Source organism: Antechinus flavipes, chromosome 3, assembly GCF_016432865.1.
Source record: "Antechinus flavipes isolate AdamAnt ecotype Samford, QLD, Australia chromosome 3, AdamAnt_v2, whole genome shotgun sequence".
Classification (NCBI taxonomy): Eukaryota; Metazoa; Chordata; class Mammalia; order Dasyuromorphia; family Dasyuridae; genus Antechinus; species Antechinus flavipes.
In genome coordinates, this window is record NC_067400.1 from 488,384,626 (window position 1) to 488,406,611 (window position 21,986).

A 21,986-nucleotide genomic window follows, 5' to 3' on the forward strand; every position below is an offset into this window, starting at 1 on the left:
GGAAATGGTCTCTGTCCAATGGCACTGTCTGGAAATGGCACTGTCAAAGTTCTTGGGAAATAAACAAAAGGGAAGGGAAGTTTCATTTGTAGAAAAGTTGTAATATAATTTTAGTGCAAAATGTTAAGATATAAACTGAAGCAATCTGCTGTATTTCTGAACACTTATACCATTTTATGCATGCCAGGTGGCGCTATAGTACAGTATTAGTCCTTTTTTCTTTCTCTTTTTAAATTCCTTTTAAAATTACCATAGCTGTATTTGTAGATTTAGGATGGGAATTTCCTAAAATAACATTGTAGTGATAAAGGATAAACGGGGAAGCCTATTTCTCCTTTGCCATCAGATAGCCAACAATTTACTAAAGACTTGTAAAATGGTTGGTCTTCAGAACAGTACAAAACAAAATCAGTTTCAAGGCATATTAGCTAAGTTTGGGACCTAAATTATGTTATGTTCAATATTAAAGAATTTAAAATTAATCAACTATGAGTATAATTTAACTAACAATTACATGCAAGCAAAGTAATTACATACAAAATAGTCAACATCTTCCAAATATGGGAAGAAGAAAAATAAGTTGATTTTACAACATTTGAGCATGGTCAATAGACTTGAATACTTAAATGTAAATAAGTAAAGGAAACATTTCCTTGGGGCCATGATAAATCTACTATTTTCTTTACGATCTTCATGCACTAATGATAAAGAAACTGAATACCTTATACTGCTCTTTCCAGCGACTTCTGGAAACTAAGTTTTCTAAGCGAGGCTGAACAAAGCGGCCATCCAAATAATGAAGAGATGTTAACATGTCTTGTGCATATGACTTTTGCCTTGTGCCATCTATTGAGTCAATTTAAAAAAAAAAGTGAGCAAATAAATAAATAAACAAGTAATTTTGCAGCCATGAAACATTTAGAAAACTTTATATTGAAGGATCTCTTCCCATATTTTCAGGCAGATTCCACGATTATTCAGGAAGAACAAAGTACATTTCGAGAGAAAATGAGCTATCAAACTTACTTTGACACAACGGATCCGTGATCCCATCGATAAAGGTAATCTCTCCAATAGAACAGATCACAACTCTTCCACGCCTGCTCATCCTGTACGATTTTTGTCCATTATTTTCCATAAGTCCTCCATAGAGGATCTATTCAAAATGCTGAAGGCCTTCCTATGGTTATTTTAATATTTCATGAATAGCAGGTAAGTACTTAGATTGTACAATCTATAATTTCTGATTCTACTAAGTCTGTTCTAGTATGTTTTCTGGTCTTGTGTGCTTATGATGTTTACCACTTACATACAAGTTATCACTAGGATAATATAATAAGCCTGTTTATAACCACCATGCCCCTTTCAATTGCCCTTTGAATCACCTACAATTCTGAATCTTCTAAGGTTATGATTTTCCATGATTGTCATCAAAATAGCAAGAAGAGATTACTGAATTAGAGAAATAAGTTTGTATAGCAGGAAGCAGCTTGGGATCGTTGAAAGCACTGTGCCATGTTGCATATGTGATCCATTTCAATCTCTTCAGTCCAAGATGTAAAGCTGGCTGGCTAGATTAATTTATTGAGCAGAACATCTAATTACATTTTATAATCTGGACAATATGAATTCTTCAATCATTTATTTTCTTCATAGGGATTGCTAAAATGTTTTCTTTTGAACAATGTATCTCATTTATATAGCTTGATAATGTTCATAACTTGATATACTCATGATGTCATCTGCAAATAAGAGCATCAAGAAAACCTCCCCATCTATAAAAAACTCTTATCTATTTGGTCTTGGTGCAAGACATTCTCCAAGAACATTTTTAGTGAGCACATCTCTTTCTATGTTTTACTTGAAATTGGCATGTCAAGGATTACTTAACAAAGTTAATCTTGTTGATTATCAAGGATGCTTATTTGTATATGTCTGTATGGGAGACATTTTGAGGAAGGAAAAAATTTAAGGATGCATTTTACTCTACTGAATCAATTTTTATTTGAATCAACAAACACAAAGAAATCTTATGTTTTTTCTCTCTCAACTGTGTGATTATAAAGATGTGGAATGCATCAAAAAAAAATCACCTGTAAAAACCTGTCTATTCCTTTCTTATGTTTCCATCAAGCATACCTTGTGTATCTATATCTCATAAGGATTTTATAAAGCAAAAAGTAAGCATATGATCTAATAGCTGATTAGCTCTTCTTATTCACTTTGCATCGGTTAAGAACATCATCCACAATCCTTCCTATTAGTTTTGAAATTTCCTCTTTTAGCTTTATTTTGAAAAGATGAACTTTGAGGGTTTTTTTTTTTAATGTGGTGTAACTTTTAGCATAGATTTCTTCTCCATTTAGGAAGACCCAGATGCTATTCCTATTTGTATCTTCTTAAGTAACATTACCAGTTTTTCACATAACACACTTAGTACCATGGCAGAAAAATCAAAATGTGGTAGTTCTACTATCATTGATGATAACAGACCAGTACAAGAAAGTTGGAAAACTGATGACATTTCATATCTATTTGATGTCTTTCCAATTTCCTCTATGAATTTTTTTGAATCTTCATACTAAGTTCTCTGCAGGATTACTTTTATCCTCCAGTTTTTCATTATTTTGTTGGAGTGAATGTTTTCTGGGTATTCTTGTATCATCTTGTTCCATATTTTATAAATGAACTTATAGTCATTGTCTTCTACATACCTCCTTGCCTTATTTAGAGATTCAAGCATTGGTCAACTAGGATAGCTTCTAGGCTCTTTTGGTTCCTTATTGTGACAACTATTTTATACTGTTTAAGTTCTCTAATAAATGATAACCAAAGTCAATGTCTTTGCTTTTCTCTAGTTTCAGTTTTTCAGATTCAATATATTGTTTAAATAAGGTAATAACTATGATTGCCTGCAGTGTTCTCTTCTCATTTTCTTTATTCTAATTTTGTATTAGCTCTAACATTTGCTTTAAACAGCTACTGACTTGACTATACAATGACCGATGATTCTCAAAATCAGCAATTATTCTTTTCCTCTCTGTTGAAGATATACATAATGTCATCTTTTGTGATGCAGTTTGGACATGAGCAGTGATTTCCAAATTTCTTCCTGAAGAACTTATTCAAGATATACAAACATGGGGTTTCTGAGTAGTTTACAAGACTTTACTTTCATTCCTAATCCCATATTTTTACCTCCATACCTTGTGCTCACTTTTTAAATTGAAATCACTGAGTATGTTTACTTAATTCAGAGAATCATGTCAAATTCTTCATAGAATTTCTCTATCTCTTCATTTTCTGCAGCAGATGTTGACACAAAAGCTATAATTATCTTCATGATAGTCTGCTTATGTTCATCATGAGCACTGCAAGGCAAAATGCCCAAGTAGCTCATGAAATAATGTTTTTGTCTTCTTTGGGAACACCATGAAACCAACTCCATTATCTCCGTTATTGATCTCTTCAAGAAAAAACTTGTGAACAATCTTTCATTTTATTTGAAACTTCTTTATATTTTCAGACTTCAATTTAAAAAAAAATGTCAATATAGATGTGGCTTAATTTCTCTAAGAGCCTATCAATTTGGTTGTTGGGCCAAAATCTCATATTAAGAGTACCAACCATTAAATTAATGTCTCTATACAGTCTAAAAACTGTGTGATTCTTAGTACCCCCTGCCTCTTTTTCCACTACTGTAACTGTGGAAATGGAAGTGAGCTGCATAAGATGAAAGACCATCTTTTAATTTTATGTTTCATAGATCATCATGGACAAAGAATTCATCACCTAGAGGCCAGCCTTCTGGTGATGAGCCTCTCTGTACTTAGCTAGGCTGGTCCTTGGACAGCAGACACAGTCTGTCTTTGGGACCATACTCGAAGCCTTTCCAGCTTGGTAGAACCTGTCAGAGCTTGCGCTCCGCTGGCATAGCCTTCAAGAACCCAGGGTCACCTCCACACCACGATGAAGCATCAGAGTAGGACTTTTGTGGAGGAGAGCTATCAAAAAGAAGTAAAAATCACACTATCAAAAGGAAGTAAAAATCACTTAGTGTCCCAATGGTAAGGAAGAGGTCTCTAGTTTGCTTTGTACGATATCTTGCATAGTACTATATACAATTTAGTATTTACCAAATACTTTCTGATGGTAAGATGGCCAAACCAGATGTACAGGATTGCCATTTTGTCTTCTTTCTCATTTCCTTACTGAAAAGATCTCTAATGGGTTTAGGATAAGCAGTAGCTCAAACTCCATAGACATATATTCAAGGCTCTCCATAAGTTTCTCACTTTATCTTCCTAATAGTATTTCTTTCTATTTCTACTAAACCTTATTGCATTTGCTAAGCTAGATTCTTTCTTATTCTTTAAGCATAACATACCTATTCCTCATCTGATTATACGATTTCTCTTTTGTTAGCTATATATGTCCCATCTATCTATCCTTCTAAGACCAGCTCAAGTTCCATTTCCTCCAGGAAATCTTTCCTGACTAACCCAACCCATAGTGATGTCTTCCTCTTCTGAATTCTTATATCATTTTGATTGTAATAATAATTTAAGAATACATTGCTTTGTATCACTATTTAGTGGTTTCATATATTTTCTTTTTCCTATTAGGCTGTAAACATTTGAAAGCAAAGACCACTTATTCTTAAGTATCCCACTTTTAAAATGATTTATATAGCATTCTGAATATAGAGTCTAATAAACTATGTGTTGAACTGATCTGACTTTGATGAAGGTGTTTGTGGGGTAAATAAGGAAAAGGTCTTAAGGACAGCTTTTCTTTGTTTCAAATGAGAAAAAGAGGGGAAAAACACAAGTTAAATGTTGCTACTATTAGATACTATTCACTTACCATATAATGTTCCCAGAAAAGTATCATCCAAAGCATTGATCAGAAAAGCCTTGACAACTCTTTCAAAATGAGTGTAGTGGTCACTGAAAGAATCTGTAATGTGTTTCAGATAAAATTTAGAACATAATATCAAAAACTATATATATATACATATATGTATATATATGTGTATATATATATAAACATGTATATATATGAGTATGTATATGTAAATCCACCTTTTGATTAAACTTTAAAAATCACCAGTTTACTAATATTCAAGTCCCTAGGATATAGATAGATATAGGACCTGGTTTTAGCTTCCTAATGTCAGTACTACATTCTTGATTTGCCCAGTCATAGGTCAAGTATTGTAATCTCAAATCTCTTAACTCCAAATACAGTATGCTTGGCTGCTGTCTCATCCTATCTCCCCAGAAAAGTCTAGCTGACCATGAAAAAAAATACATTAGGGTTCTGAATCCTTAATTAAAATGGTTCTCTTAAAAGTTAAAAAAAAAAAAAAAAAGGAAAGCTTAACATTATTGCCATTATGTACAAAATTACTCTTAAAAATATACTAAAACTTGTCTGCATTAAAGTTATTTCCAATCATATAGGTGGGATTTGATAATTTTTTCCTACTTTTTCTATTATATTTCCTACTTCAACTTAAGAGGAAGTTTTGTTAAATATAAATGCCATACAAAAATTTGGAATATGACATGAAGAATAAAACTTTTTCCACTACTTTCTTCAATCCAGTACATGTTAGTTCTAAATAAGGAAGAGGATAAACAGGAAAAGAAGTAGAATATGGCAACAGAGGAAAGATATTAATTATATAAGGGCTTAAACAAATGTATTGCACATTATAAAAACAAGTAAATATAAGCTGTACATAGCTGCAAAAAATAATAGTTCATATAGCATTATTAAAAAAATAGCATCTTTTAAAATTTTAGTATAACTAAATGACTAGAATTCTATGAAGTCATAACAATTTTTATTCAGAGAATGGTATGCTAGCACTTCAAGAGAAGCGATAAATGAAAGATAAATATTGCTCTGGTGAGAATAGGTATCATTAAAAATTATAAGAATGCTATAATAGTGTTATAATAAACATGACAAAGAAGCATGATCTAAATCCTAGCCCTAAAACAAAATGGACCTTAATCCTAACAGAGAAACTTACAAGTGGAATCTCTGAACCCCAGTAGTTTCTTATCACAGAGAATATGGTGTCTACTTTTTTGGTTCCTCTAACATCTGTGAGCTGTTTTAAATATAAACCATCTCCAAGATCAGTAGCTAATACTATCTGGTTAATCAAGAATATGATCTATGTGGGGGAAGCATATAGAATATAAGTTGGCTTGAGACAAGAGATCTGGTTTTGTAACACATATGGGTGAAATTGGTGAATGAAAATCAAAAGTTATATGAAACTCAAATACCATGCATCCAAATTAGTATGCAAAGCTCAGAGGGAAACAGGGAAAGAACTACATTTTGCTGGACTACTTCCAGAGTTCTTTTAAACTTCTGTGGAAATTTTTTTCTTTCATTTATATTCTTTTTTTATACGTATATTGCTATGCTGGTCAGTTCTTTCTGTTAGGATTTTTGAATTTCTATGCTAACTTATATCCTAGATATCAGTTTAATCAGTGTTTAATATTTCCAGCCATTCCAAGTACACATGTCTACTAATTTACATGGTTCTTCAGGAATTTTCCTGAAATTTATATTATTCTTACTTCTTAATTATAAGGCTTAATCATCTGAGTATAATAAGATATAATTTTAATAACCTTCATTACTTATGTATCATAATATAAAATGTAAAGAAACAGTTCATGAAATTTTTTTCAGAAAAAAGATTCACTAGTCTAACAATCTGTTTATTTGACACAGGTAATAAAATTCTTTCTTTCTATTTTTCAATAGACATGGAGAGGTGAGAGAGCAAAAATTTAATAGTTAATATTTGTTGGTTAGTTTTTTTGTACTGTTTTAAAAAAATATATATTTGTTACAAAGAATGTCTTGCTAGGCAGGGGAAGGAAAATGGACAGATTAATCAATGATCTGATATTTTTAAAAAACTATCAACAGAGATAAAATTAAAAAAAAAACAGTATGATATTAACAACTCTGGATTACTAGGCTTCTGCCAAATATATAACAAGGCAGCAGAATCAACTACTATTCATTTAATTTATCCTCATTTAAAGTGTTTAAATTCTTACTTATGCACTAAAAACATTGTGAAAAGTAAAATATCTGAACAAACAACAAACTAGATACCTAAGAGAAAAGACTGATTGTATTTAAAATCGGTATCCTTCATCATTAGTTTGGAAAGTGACTACTTACAAAGCCAAAATAATGGTATATAATGACTAAAAGTTATAAGTAAAACAAAAACAAAACCCGTACCCTTAATATTTAACTTACAAAGAGAATTTCGTTTCACTAATTGAAGCTGTGATGCAGTCATTTTTTCTCCCGATTTGTTTTGATTTTCTTCACCTTCCTCATCTTGAACTACAAAACCATCAATAATATAATCATCTCCTTCCTCATCATCATCATCATCTTCATCATCTTCCTCATCATCAAGATCACTATCTGGTAAAGATTCCTCTTCAGAATCCTAATTAAATTAGAACATGTAAATTAGCTACTTTTACATATAAAATTTAATCTTAAAAAATTACAATAATTTAATATGAATGTGAAACACAATGCCAATTCATACTTCTAAGCAAGACAAAGAGAAATTAAGTGAATTCAAGACTTAAAAGTAAAATAAAAAGACTCCCTTTTCATATAAATTGTTGAGCTTTTAAAATGAAGACAAGACTTTTTTAAAGTTTAAATGATACAGAATGATGATTGAAAATGAAAACTTTAATAAAAGTTGAAAATTGAAAGGACTGTACAAAACCAAAAAGCAGCCTTCAATTCTTAAAACAGTACTGATGATGGACTAGCTGAATCTCATGTTGTTATGACAAATAAGAAATTAGATATGACAGTGTAGTTAAAAGTAAACTAGAAATTTTTAAATAAGAAAAAATGATAATTTGACTCATTGAAAATATATAATTAACACTTCTTTTTGATAAAATGCAAATATTCTTCAAATGAAATTCAATTAAAAAAAAAAACACACCTCAAAATCTCTACCACTATTGCGTCTCTGACGAGATCTTTGTTTTGAGAGCTCTTTCAGCTTCTGGAGTTGTTCCTGTTTCCGAATGGCTGAGCTTTTTTCGGATTTAGGAGGTTTCTGATCCACCTCCACTGAAGAACAATCATCATCCTCCACTATACGACGACGTTTAACATCTACTCTTCTAACTAAAATGTCACTGTCATCACTATCATCACTGTCATACATCACAGAAGATACCCTCTTTCGTTTTCCTCGAGAGATGTGTTCTTCTTCTTCTATATCCTCCTCTGTAACTATTTGGTCACTCTGTTGTTTAGAATCAATTTGTTGACTTAGATCCTTTTCGTAATCTGGGTTAATGGTTTTACATTTATTTTCATTTTTTTCTTCCTCATGCTCTGAAAGGCCACCACTCTTAGTTTCGTGTTCTTTGTTATTTTCTGCCTTATTAGTTAAGTCAAGCTCTTTATCATCAAGCTTTTTATTACTATCAATACTTTCATCACTGTCATGACTTTCATCACTGTCATGACTTTCATCACTGTCATGACTTTCATCACTATCAACACTTTCATCACTATCAAGCTCTTCATCACTATCAAGCTCTTCATCACTATCAAGTAACTGTAAGATATTATTTCGTTTAGTCCGTCTCCAGTCAACCCGGGATTTCAACGCTGGCACTTGAGTCTTAGAATTATTCCTTGTTTCATATCTTCTAACATGTACCATTTTCACTTAAGCTTCTACAAAAAAAAACGTTATTAGGAATAATCTCATAATAAAAAGATGATAGGTTAAATTAATAAATGTATTTATGATGTCAATTATATTAATTATGTCATTATGGTCATTCTAGAAAATCATACATAGTACCCTTGTGGTATTGATAAAACAATCACTCACTAAGTATGTAATGAGTGCCTACAATATGCATATGCCTACAAGATGCTGAGAGGGCTACAAAAAAATATAAGATGTACTCCCTGTGTTTCAACAATTTATACTTTTAAGTTTAGAAACAAGACAAATACACATAAAACAGGTAACAGCATCCACGGAGACTGTAGTTTAGTGCTATAATAAATGATTTTTACATTAATACTACAAAAGTTCAAAGATAAGGGCAAAGAATTGAGGTAGGACTATCAAACACTCTGTACAAGATATAAGATTTGACATGGTCTCTGAGTGGCTGATAAGGTTTGGATAAGGATAAATGTTGAGGGAGCTATTCTAGTTTGGAAAAATAGCAAGAATATAAGCTTGAGGTTGAGCTAGAATATAGAATGTTTAGAGGACAATAAAAAGGCTTACTTAACAAGGGCAGAGAACTTTTCCTGAGTTCAAGGGAAAGTTTGGAAAGAAGGTATTCCTTTTAGAAGGCTTTAAATGCTAGGCTGAGAAGTTGAACTTTAATCTGTCAATATTGATTTCCTCAGCAGGAGATTAAGATGAACAATAGCTGAAAAGATCATTCAATTATATGAAAAAAGTAGTTGGGCAAAAAGTAGAACTGTCAAATAAACTGCCTAGTAATGACTTCTACAGATATTTGTAAGACTGCAATTTACAGAGACTGATTGTTAAACATGATCATAGTTATAAAACAACAGAATAAAAAAACTACAGATAAGCCAACAGAATATTTAGATATCAAAACACTATACCTTATTATATCATCTTTACCAGTAGGTTTAATTTATGATTGAAAAGTTTAATATGGAGATAGAGAACAAGACAACTGCCATAAAATATTGTCATAAGGAGGTAAAAGAGAAAAACTTAGTTGATAATAGAGGTCAAAACAGATGATGATTAGCAAAGCAATGGAACATATAATCAGGATGAGCTGCTGAAGTCACTGAAAAATATGAGACTGACTAAAGTAGAATTCACACACACAATTGTCCTTCAAAGGCATCACTTTGGGAGTATTTTTCAATGATGATACCATTACTTAAAATATTTGGGGATCTCCTCATTTGGAAATGCCTTCAAAAAGTTTGTAAATCATGGAAGATAGCCACTCTCAGTACTTTAATGACAACTCATTTTTTGGATTACCTACCTTATTCACCAGCCTTGGCTCCAAATGACTTTTGGATCTTTCCAGAAATAAAATCCACCCTCAAAGGACAAAGATTTTTGGCGTTGCTACAGGTTACAAAGGCAATTCCAAAAGAGGTATTTCAAAAATGTATAGAGCAACAGATGCATCACTAGAGCCTCCAAAGTGACTACTTTGAGGGAGGCAATCCTTCTCTGGATATAGGCTCTGGTAATGTCTGTTAAAAAAATGAGTTATGTTACTTTACAGTCACTTCTAATAACAAGCTCAATAATGCTGCTAATGTCATATACAAAAAATTGGCATAATAATGTAAGTATAAAACCTAACATAATTCATTTAGTCTGTTACAAGTATGAAATCTAATATAATTTAGAAAATAACTATTCAAAGACATAGTAATAGATAAAATTAATAAACTTATAATTAAATGTCACTCATAAGTTAGAAAATAGTGTAAAAATATACAAAGTAAATAAGTTTTGGCAAATGAACAAATACAAACTTAGAGATTCCAAAAAATTAAAGTTGGCTATTTCAGCAACTAAAATGATGTTATAAATATTAATTGGTCACATAATTAAAATATCTAATATGGTTTAGCATCAATTAATTAGTCAATCATTATAAATACTTGATAGTTGTAGGTGCATATCAATTATAGTTAATGATAATGTACTTATCTGAATAGGACTCATTATACAACAAAAAATGAAGGCATTTGTAATAAAACTTTTAATTTTTTTCCAAAGTACTTTTCCATAATATTATTTTAACTCATATAAACCTTAAGAGTACTATATCAATGTGAGTTTCTCTATTACAAATTGAGAAACAGAGAAACTAAATGACCTTTCCCAGATAATAGAAATGTAGATAAGTAGAATCCAAAATCCAGGCCTTCAAAATGACAAATTTCAACATTATTTATATTTATGATTGTTAAAATGAGATATAAAAATTTATATTTATGATTGTTAAAATGGCTACATTAAAGTAGCCAGCAGTTTACATAGCAATCCTACTAAATTATAATTTCAAGATAAAACATTAGGAAAAAATTCCTTAAATCAAAATTTAAAAATTAGTTTAAAAAAAATTTTAGTCTACATTAGTAAAGCCATATAAGAAATGGTGATAGATTTCCATAAACATTGCAAAAACAAGAAAAGAAATAAGAGTGAAAGCATCCTGGTAATCAGATTCCTGATAAAGGGGCCCCAGGCTGAAAGCTGGTTAAGACAGGCTAGAATCAAGAACAGAACACTGGTTTTTAGGAACTTCACATGCTTAATAAACTTGATACATTTAAACCAACACCCCAAAGTGAACTTAGTTGCCATCTTTGAACATGGGATATATGACCAGGGAGGAGGAGCATGTCTAGGAGCAACATGTAAGAGGTGGATGAGGAGAACTGTAATTTGGAAGGGTTTGGGCCAACCAGAACTTTGAAGGAAGGAGTAGAACTAACCTTAAGAGTATAAAAGTTTGTTTCCCTTCTCTGTGTATGTGTGTGTACACATACTCACTTTCAGGAACATATTACAAGGTATTTTTTGCTTCACTCATCTTGAGGTTGTTCATTTACTGTGTCTTTTTGGGGGTTCAGAATTTTGTTACCAACAGACATAACTCGTAAATTTATGTAAAGCACTGAAAATCACTGGGCAGAGAAAGAATACACAGCACTGATGAAAATGTACGTATCTTGTCAATACCATATCACTGATTTTCAGCATTTATGACATTCAAATATAAATTTCAATTAAGGAAAAAAAAGATGATTTTTCAAATTAGAATGATTGTGTTAGTCTCCAAATTGTGAATATAATTTCTTTTGGAGCACTATGAAAACCTATCACTTAAGAAGAAAAGTTCTAACAATAAATAGTTATTGACTGATTAAAGAATTTAGAGATTATAGAATCTTGTATTGGAAAACACCTTAGTAGCATGATCCAGCCCAACCTGTATGCAATCCCTTCAACATCCCAGACAAGTAATCATTTAGCTTTTCCTTGAAGATTTCTTCATGAAGGAGCCTGTTTTTGTACACTTTTAATCCTCAGAAAGTTCTTCCTTATTACTGAACTACAATTTGTCTGCCTTTAATTTCTACTCATTGCTTATTGTTCTACCCTTTAGGAAAAAACTCTTTTTCAAACAGCTATTATTTTCCCCCTTTAATCTTCTTTTCTCCACATTAATCATCTGCAGTTAGTTTAAATAATTTTAGTTTATAATTTTCAGTTCCCTTATTATTCTTGTTACTTTCCTCTGAAAAGGCTTCATCTTAGCAATGTCTCTGCTAAAATGTAGTCCCAAGAACTCCTTATTAGCATGGAGTACAACAGAGTTTTCAAGTCACTTGCTTTGGACATTATATTATCATTAATGCCATCTAAGATCATATTAGCTTTTGTGGCTACTTTATCATACAGTGTACTCAGACTGAACTTTAAATTAACTAAAACCCCAGATCTTTATTCAGTGAACAATTTAGCCATATATCTTGCATCTTGTTCTGTATAATGTTTTCTTTGGTTTTGACTTAAGTACAGTACTGTACATTTATCTATAATAAATGTCATGTTATTCAAGTTTGGGGATACCTCTATTATGTTCCATAATATCTCAAAGTTTGCAAACATTGGTTGAGCAATCAGTGCTACAATTTTTCTATATCCTGGATTTGTAATTAATGTGGGACAGATGATTTGATTTAGATATTTTCTTACTATTTCCTCATTTATCTTAGATGAAATTCTCACATGACCATCTTAACTCTATTCTTTTCAGTTTAAATTTTATTCTCCTAGAAAAAGAAAACAGGAATAAAACAGGAGTTAAATAATTCTATTTTCTTTCACCTATTAACATTACCCTATTCACTCTATGTAATGGCTAGTTTTCCCTTAGTTTTCTCATTTACAAGGTAGATTAAAAACAAAACCAAAAAGGTTTCATTATCTTCATTCTCACAAGCTTCAGGACATTTTGATCTTTAACCTTCGTACATTATTCTCATAGGTCTAGCCATTCTTTTATATTTGTCCTTGATTCTGTGAATTTGTATTCATCTTTTGTACATATTCTTCTTTTAAAAATATCAGCTCCACTAAAGTACTCCCAGTACAGCTATGTAACTTTCTTTAGACACCTCCTTTTTCTTTCTCAATAAAAATTTTTTGTAAGAGATGTGAGTGAAAAGATATCAATCTGTAGATAATACAAATCTAGGAGAAACAGTTAAATGATGAGAAAATAAGATTTAAAAAATCTTATAAATGTTAGCTTAAACCTAACAAGATGAACCTTAGTAGGGCCAAAAAGTAAAATCAACCATAAAAATACAGTGTGAGGAATGCACAATTTGTGTGTGGGGAAAAAAAAAAAGACCAGGGAACTTAGTAGAGTACAGTCAAATTGTCAATAAGCATTTATTAAATTCTTAATATATATCAGCCACAATGCAAAGTATTCTGTATACAAAGAAAGGTAAAGAGTTCTCATTTTAATGGGCGAGAGGAGAGGACAACATGCAAACAATTATATGCATATAAAGAATAAATTGGAGATAGTATCAGAGAGAAAGTACCTATGATAGTCCAAAATCTTATCATAATCTTAGGCTTTATTAAAAAGGAAGGTTGTCCAGAACAAGGCAGTCTACAAAATCAGTCACAAACACAGTTGGAAAAAACTACCTTTGTAATATATTGTTCAATTCTGGGAAGTTCAATCTTCCAAGATACTTTTAGGAGTCAGATTCTCTAAAATAGAGATTTAGAAACCATGCCAAACTAGGATTAACTGAAGCATAGTTGTTTTAGAAAAGATACCAGAGTGACTTGCCATTTCCTTCTCCAACTTATTTTTACAAATGAGGAAATTGAAGCAAACAAAATTAAGTTTACTTGCCCTGGGTAAACTAAAATGTAAATGTCTGAAGCCAAGTTTGAACTCAGCAAGATAGATCTTGACTCCAGACCTGACACTCTATCCACTATGCCAATTGATTCTATAGGGCTTCAGTAATGAACTTCAATAGAAGAGAAGTAGATTTGAGCTAGACGTAAAGAAAGATTTTCTAATCAGGATTTTCCATAAGGACAATGGGCTACCTTAAAAAAGGGGGGGAGAGAGGACTATTTGCTAATCAGTAGATATTTTTAGCATAATTTTTGCTATTATAAAAGTTATTAAAAGGGGGCACGTGATAATTTTTTTCCTTTTTTTCCCCCTAGGGTTAGGACAAAGAAAAGAAAAAAAAAACCTATTAATTGAAAAATTAATTTTTAAAAAAGGGAATATATGATTGGTTTATTTCCTTTAAAGGCAGATCCCACAGAAATATTAGGGGATAAAGATATTGGAACAGCAGGAGGAGAGAGGTTGAAAGTCAAAGAAAAGCTGAAATCTGAGGTCTGAAATAAGAACTAGGGAGAAAATTGTGAAGGTAAAGCTGACAGAGATGTAAAAAAAAATCCCAGCTTTTAGGAGGAGGTGGCATGTTTATCAAGAAACTAAATGAACAATTGCAGTTATTTGTGAATTTCACTTATGCTGAATTTCAAAAAAATCAGGATCATCAAGCTTCTTTAATGCTATTTTGCTTCTAGTTATTGACAAAGAGAAACCGCCTAACAAAAGCAAAGAACAGGTGGATACAGACACGTCAGTATTATTTCTTCTTATTTGATATATAATGTTGTACAAGATACTTGAGTTCATCAAGCAGAATACAATTCAACTTTTCAGGGATAGAAAGGAATCATGCTTTTATCAGGTAGGGGATTAGTTTACCTTTGAGATACCTTCCCACCTAATGCGTAATTATGAATTAGTTCATCCAATCTCTCCTCTAGTGCCTAGGCAACAAACATAAAAGACACTGAGCCAGAGGAGTTAAGGGCATGGAACAATAGAAAAACCAACGATCCAAGAATCAGAAAATTGAAGCTTGAATTACACCTCTACTTACACAGGGAAAGTCAACTTACGCCTTTCTATACACACTATCACCTCAATGGTAATAAAAAAAGAGTGGGGGAGGGAAGGATTAAAAATATTAACTAGCTCTACCTCGAGTCTTTGTGAAGATGAAGTGAGATCAGGCACGGAAAGCTCTTTGCCGCCTTAAAAAAAAAAAAAAAAAAGCAACACATATCACAGACCCACATTATTCAAATGCACAACAAAACATCTATTCCAAGCCTCCGTAATTTTGACTTGGGCCGATCTTGCAGATTTGACTCTCTAGAACGGACATGTTATCCCACCAGTGTTCATATACCTCTGCAAGGCGTGTAGTAAAATTTACTTGGAAACGAGAGGATAACAACCATGGCGCATTAAAAAAAATAACCACTGCTATTTTCTCTTGCACGCGCGCGCACACCACACACACGCATGCACACACACATGCACACACACACACGCACATCTATCCCCGCCACTTCTGCCAGAGGGAGGTTAGCGCAGACTGTCTCCAATAGGGAGGAGGGATGGGAAACATATCTGAGAAAGCAGATGCTGAGGCACAGCTTTGGGATAACAGCGCGCCACAGAAACGCTCGGGGCGGAGCGAGGAGACAGCACTGAGCAGAGGAGGGGCGGGGAGGGAAAAGCAACAGCAGAGAAAATGCAAACCTTAGCTTCCTAACCCTGACTTACCTGCAATTCCCCAGCCTTCCCCCGAGGGGAAGGGGTGTCCCCTGAGGCTGCTAGCAGCTCGGCTCCACTCTGCTGGGCTCCGCTGGGAAGGAAAGAGCTGTCACAAGCCGTCCCCGCCCCCGCCCCTCCCCACCCGAGGCCACTCGCGCGGGAGCCGAGGGAGTTATTTGCTCGGCGCCAGGGGATGGGTGCCTTCTACCCCGCCCCTCTAGGAAAGTCATTCGCTGCGAGGTAGCGCAGACAAACCCCCGCCCTAAGCGGTCCCGCTCCCTCACCTTTCAAACCTCTGCAGCCGCCGCCTTCGCTGCCTTCGGCCGCCTCCGCCCCCGCCCACGTCTCCGCCTCCGCCTCCACCTCCGCCTCAAGCGTCAGTTTGGACGACAGGCGCGTCCCTTAGCTCTTTACTGAAGCTGGCGGTCGGAAGTCCCGCCTTCTTTCGGGGAGGCTCGCTGGTGGGAGGGGCCGCCTTCCGGGAGCGCGTCCTGGAGTGGGAGGAGCTGGCTGGGCGGTATAGTGAGGGAGCTGCGCTGGGGGGCCCCTGGCCGAGAGTTCAGAGGTGGGGAGTGGGTCCCTGCGGGGCCAGGAGGGGCGCGGGGAGGTTCTGGCGACCCGGCGAGACTACTGGAGGGAAGAGTCCCTGCGGTTTAGGAGGAGGGGGGCCGGCTGGCCGGGGGTACCGGCTCCGGGTTTGAGTCCCCCGGGGAGAGGGAGGCGGCGGACGCCGGCCCCTCCCCGGCTGGGGCGCTTCCGGGCTCAACTTTGATACTCCCCGGGGAGCTGTAGACACCTGTCCCGGCCCTGCGTGGGGACCAGTATAAGATTGTGTTCTTCTTCCCTCTGCTGTGCTTTAGGGTAGGGAGAAAGAAGTAAACAAACATTCATAATCCGCATTATCCGCGGCGACTCTGGGCCTTCTCCCTCTCCCAGCCTGGCTGCCCATCTGGGTCCTTGGGCCTGCCTCTCTCGCCCTCTCCTTCCCCTGGAGCCCCTCTGCCAACCCAACCTGAAAGTGGTCGGTACCACAATAACTAGTGACAAGTGTGGGAGACGGAGAGTTTTTGTGAAGTAAGAGGGTTTTCCTTCCTTGTTCCATGTCCCAAAGCCTTAAAATGTCAGGGAAACGCAAGCGGGTGGTGTTGACCATTAAGGATAAACTTGACATAATAAAGAAACTTGAAGAAGGCAGCTCCTCCAAACAACTCTCAGTGATATATGGGATTGGTGAAACAACAGTTAGGGATATAAGGAAGAATAAAGAAAAAATCATAACTTATGCTAGCAGTTCTGATTCAACAAGTCTTTTGGCCAAGAGAAAGTCCATGAAGCCATCCATGTATGAAGAGCTGGACAGAGCTATGCTGGAATGGTTTAACCAACAAAGAGCAAAAGGGAATCCTGTATCTGGACCAATTTGTGCAAAAAGAGCAGAATTTTTCTTCTATGCTTTAGGAATGGATGGAGATTTTAATCCTTCAGCTGGTTGGCTAACTCGTTTTAAGCAGAGACATAGCATTCGTGAGATTAACATCAGAGGAGAAAAATTAAATGGAGATGAAACTGCTGTGGATGAATTTTGTAGCAACTTTCGGGAATTTGTTCAGAGGGAGAATTTGCAGCCTGAGCAAATATATAATGCTGATGAAACCGGACTATTTTGGAAGTGCTTGCCATCAAGGACGTTAGCTGTTAAGGGCAAATTCACTGCTTCTGGGCACAAGTTAATTGAAGAAAGAGTCACAGTCATGTGTTGTGCCAATGCAACAGGTTTACACAAACTTAAACTTTGTGTAGTGGGAAAAGCAAAAAAACCACGTTCCTTTAAAGGCACTGATACCTCAAACCTGCCAGTCTCCTATTTCAGTCAAAAAGGTGCCTGGATGGACCTTTCTATTTTCAGACAATGGTTTGACAAGATCTTTGTGCCACAAGTTCGAGAATACTTAAAATCTAAAGGCCTTCAGGAAAAGGCAGTGCTGTTACTGGATAATTCACCAACACATCCAAATGAAAATGTCCTGAGGTCAGATGATGGCCAAATATTTGTAAAATATCTGCCACCTAATGTAGCCTCATTGATTCAACCTATGGATCAGGGTGTCATAGCTGTAATGAAGAAACACTATAGAGCAGGACTTCTCCAAAACAACTTAGAAGAGGGTAATGATCTGAAAATGTTTTGGAAGAAACTAACATTATTAGATGCTCTATATGAAATTTCAATGGCATGGAACATGGTTAAGCCAGTGACTATTATCAGAGCATGGAATAAAATTTTGCCTGGCAATGAGGAGAAAGAAGGTTTAGACTTTGATGAAGAAGAAATTTCAGCATCTACTTTAGCCACCATCTTACAGCATACACAAGGATGTGAAAAGGTGGACATTGAGAATATTGAACAATGGTTTGAAGTGGACAGTACTGAACCAGGTTATGAGGTGTTAAGTGATAGTGAAATAATCAGAAGAGCACAGGGCCAAACTGATGAATCAAGTGAAAATGAGGAAGAGGAAGTAGAACTGATCCCAGAGAGGAGTATTAATCATGCAGCTGCTCTCAAGTGGACTGAAAATTTATTGGATTATCTAGAACAGCAAGGCGATATGATTCTGCCTGATAAATTGGTAATACGTAAGCTTCGGGCCACCATAAGAAATAAACAGAAGATGACAGTGAATCCAACTCAATAACAATATTTTAAAATTTCACTGTCCTGATAATTGTATTTATGACTATTAATCTATTTGCAATTTAGCTTAGTTTTCTTTAAGTATTCCAAATTCTCAGATATAAATTCAAAAGCAAAAATGTATTCCAAAGCCGTTCAAGTGGGGACTATTTATTTTGATTATTTTTCTTTTCCCCCTCCAATTTTGTAGATAATCAGAACTGCAATATATATCTGTACATATATATATACACATACATATTTATATATATATGTAAAACTTTTATATCTATCACTTGTTCCATTCCTTATTTTTGATCAAGTGGCATTTTTCTAAGTGTTAATGGCAAAATCCTGCAAGTAGCAAATAGTCACTGAGCACCTTCTTTACATACAGAATAATTTTTTGCCTGATACTTGGGGCTGCTACAGTTGTCTTTCTTTTGTGCCAACTCTTGCTGCCATCTTGAAAAATTGTCTGTTTTTATTTATATAGGTTGTCAGGGTGAAGAAAAACATAGCATTAGATCCAAAGTAAATAATTATATTTTAAGTTAATTTTAAAGTATCCACAATAGTAGGGGAGTGTATGGTTGTGTGTGGATTTTTTTCTTAAATATCTCAAAAAGTTGTAATTATTATTCCCTCTAACATTAATGAAGATGACGAGAAAAGGCTGTTCTGGAAATTTGAATTGTTGGGTAATTTTGGATTGTCTTACCGTTAAATATCTTAGGGAGAATAAACTGATAGGTGAGAGGAGAACAAGGTTTTCTGTTCCACCTATTTGTGGATAAATGGGAATTAAGTATATTTAAAATTTTTGCTAAACCACTGGGTTCACAATAAATACAGGGTATTACATAAAGGAAAACAAATAGGCCTCTTCTCAGTGAACCAGCCAAATTGTGGAAAGGATAGGCTATCAGTCTAAGAATAAGTAATTAAACATTCATTGAGATCAGAGCACAAGACCCTACTTGCAGAGTCCATCTAACAGGATAGTTTGGGGAACATCATCCTAATTTGAAAGGTATCAAAAGGTTCCATAATCAAAGTAACTCACCTTTGTAATACAAAAAAGAAAACCTTAAAATAGAAAGGTGAAGTGATGATTTTAAATAAGCCATATGTTTACATACTGTTAATGAAGAAAATAAGTTATTTTGAAAAGTTCTAGACCATCTGGAATTTAATTGGTCTCTCTATGTTTTTAAAGACTGAAGGAAAGAATGTTTCTTTCTATTGGTTTTTAATTTGTGTCAATCAGGATTTTGGTGAGTTTCTGTAGTGAACTCAGTATGTTTACCCAATGCTGCTGAAGCATTCAAAAGATTTATACCATATGCATATTGTTTAAAGAAGTTTGTAATTTGAAATCAAAATGTTTTTGTATTGAAATTGGTATTTGGTTTGGCTCTAATATGGTTGTAATTTTAAAGAATTGCCCTTCAATTCATTAGTCATTAATAATAATATTTAGTTTTATCATCTACATATTTTTCTCATCTTTATAGTGCCTTTCTTAGAGCTCTAAAAGCCTCTTACAGACATTTCTAACTTTCCATATTGCCATCTGAAATTTTCATGTACCATATCTAGGATATAAAGTAGTGTCTCTAATGAAACATTTGCTTTTAAAATTATATCTGCTGCATGAACTGTTTCAGGTCACAGAAACAAATAACAGTAGTTTTTAAAAAGAACTTTCATTTATTTGAAATGAAAAATCTGTATTAAAATTCTCAGAAATTCTGCCCAAATTTGTCCATGATTTCTGACCCTGTTAGTGAAGTCTAGCTTGTATTATTGCCACCTAGTGGTAAGTAAACATTACTGTTAAATGGTGTGGTTTTAAACTATTTAGTATTAAATAAGGGATTCATTTATGGTATGACCATTGCATCCTTGCCTGTTTCTAGCTAACCACCATTCCTAGCTTACCTTCTTTAGTCAAATACACTTATCCATTCTCTGAAATAAAAGTAGTTTTGAACAGTCAATCTTTAAACTAACCTGCAGTCTTTCCTTGCCATTCTACTTTCAGTCTTTATATTCTTTGACAACTTAGGGTTTCAAAGTTTTCCCTATGTGAGTTTTTGATAGCACACTTAACATGTTTCCAAAACCCAGCTGCAGTCCCAGATGTTCCTTTTTCCCACAGCTCTGTGGTGACAACAACTGAAATGCATATTTGAACATATTTTAATGCCTTCTCTACAGCTTAATATCTCAAAAATAACAGTTCTTCAATTTCCAATTGGATATTCAGTCTAACAGAATACCTGCTAGTTCACTTCCAAGTAGCCATTATGGTAATAATTTACACACATACACACACACACACACACACGGATGTATATATATATATATATATATATATATATATATATATATATATACAGACATATATAAAATTTTTTATAATTACAAAGCACTTTCATGTACCTTATTTAATCTTTTACACTCTGAATAGTACAGGTTTTATTTGTATTCCCTTGTGATAAAAATAGCAAAATGAAAACAATGGATATCAAATCTGACATTGTATAAAATACTCTGTTTTAGCAATCATCTGCCTCTGCCATAAGTGGGGAGATGTGTTTTATTATCTTTTCTGAGACCTTTGCTAGTTTTTTAATTACTCTGATTTTGACTTTCTTTTAATGATCTCTTCATTTGTATTGTTGGAATTACTTTGTATTTCTCTTGCATCTGCTTGTTTTTAAGGTAATACAAGATTTTCCATATTTCTTTAAATTCCTAACTATAATCACTTTGTAGATGATGAATTATTCCTCAAGGGTAGGTAAGTATGTTGCTCAAAGTCACACAGCTAGCAAATGTTAGATTTTCAGTGAGCTTTTTTGTCTCCAAATCTAATTCTTCTACTATGCTGGGTTGTTTCACATGTCTGGTCAGGATACACTTTCACATCTACTGTGCTTAGTAGAACATTTAGAAAGAAACTTTCTAAAACTTGCCCATAATTAATTCCCATTTTTTTTCTAAAGCACATGAGCCAATCTGGACAAAAATTAAAAATTATTGCAGTGCCACCTACATGGTAGCCCTAGTTGAGCCATAGACCCAAATAAAAACTGATCCTTAGATACAAATGAGCATCTACATTTGAACTCAAATCTAAAGTGGTGGCACAATGGATAGTGCTAGGCCTTAAGTCAAGAAGATTCATCTTCTTGCCTTCAAATCAGACACTAGCTCTATGACTCTGGGCAAGTCACTTAACCCATTTGTCTGTTTTCTCATCTGTAAAATGAGCTAAAGAAGGAAGTGACAAACCATTTAAGTATCTTTGCCAAGAAAACCCCAAATGTGGTTGTGAAGAATTGGATTTGATGGAAACAACCGAATAATAGGAGAATGAAACATGACAGAAAGGATTGGGTGGGGGTAGAGGGGCGTGTTGCTAGAAGAGGGATGGAAGTACAGGAAGTGTTCCATAGATGAAAGGTGAAACATGGTCAGAAGAAAGTAAAAAGAGCAAAACAAGACAAGATTTTTTTTTTTAAGATTGG

The 21,986-nt window shown here is 34.3% G+C and overlaps 2 protein-coding genes across 4 annotated transcripts in view; one reads left to right on the plus strand and one right to left on the minus strand.

The window, feature by feature from the left end:
* Positions 1-16,139, minus strand: part of CCDC82 (coiled-coil domain containing 82) — a 51,322-nt gene extending 35,183 nt beyond the window's left edge. The window contains exons 1-8 of one of the 3 annotated variants that reach the window (XM_051986844.1): positions 16,058-16,139; positions 15,783-15,864; positions 15,192-15,244; positions 10,104-10,320; positions 8,030-8,778; positions 7,309-7,507; positions 4,867-4,959; positions 722-846 (exon numbers count right to left, since the gene is read on the minus strand). In XM_051986844.1, coding sequence (XP_051842804.1) covers positions 722-846; positions 4,867-4,959; positions 7,309-7,507; positions 8,030-8,764 — 1,152 coding nt within the window. In that variant the 5' untranslated portion in view covers positions 8,765-8,778; positions 10,104-10,320; positions 15,192-15,244; positions 15,783-15,864; positions 16,058-16,139. Of the gene's footprint in view, positions 1-721; positions 847-4,866; positions 4,960-7,308; positions 7,508-8,029; positions 8,779-10,103; positions 10,321-15,191; positions 15,726-15,782; positions 15,871-16,057 lie in introns of those variants that run through there. The other 2 variants (XM_051986846.1, XM_051986845.1) reach the window with 2 other exon arrangements.
* A 73-nt stretch (positions 16,140-16,212) lies between these two features.
* JRKL (JRK like) lies at positions 16,213-20,450 on the plus strand. Its single transcript, XM_051986843.1, has one exon. The coding sequence runs from the start codon at positions 16,874-16,876 to the stop codon at positions 18,467-18,469; it is 1,596 nt and encodes a 531-aa protein (XP_051842803.1). The 5' UTR covers positions 16,213-16,873; the 3' UTR covers positions 18,470-20,450.
* Positions 20,451-21,986: the final 1,536 nt, after the last annotated feature.

Coding starts and splice junctions, on each gene's coding strand:
- JRKL (XM_051986843.1), top strand. CDS start 16,874: ATGTCCCAAAGCCTTAAAATGTCAGGGAAACGCAAGCGGGTGGTGTTG.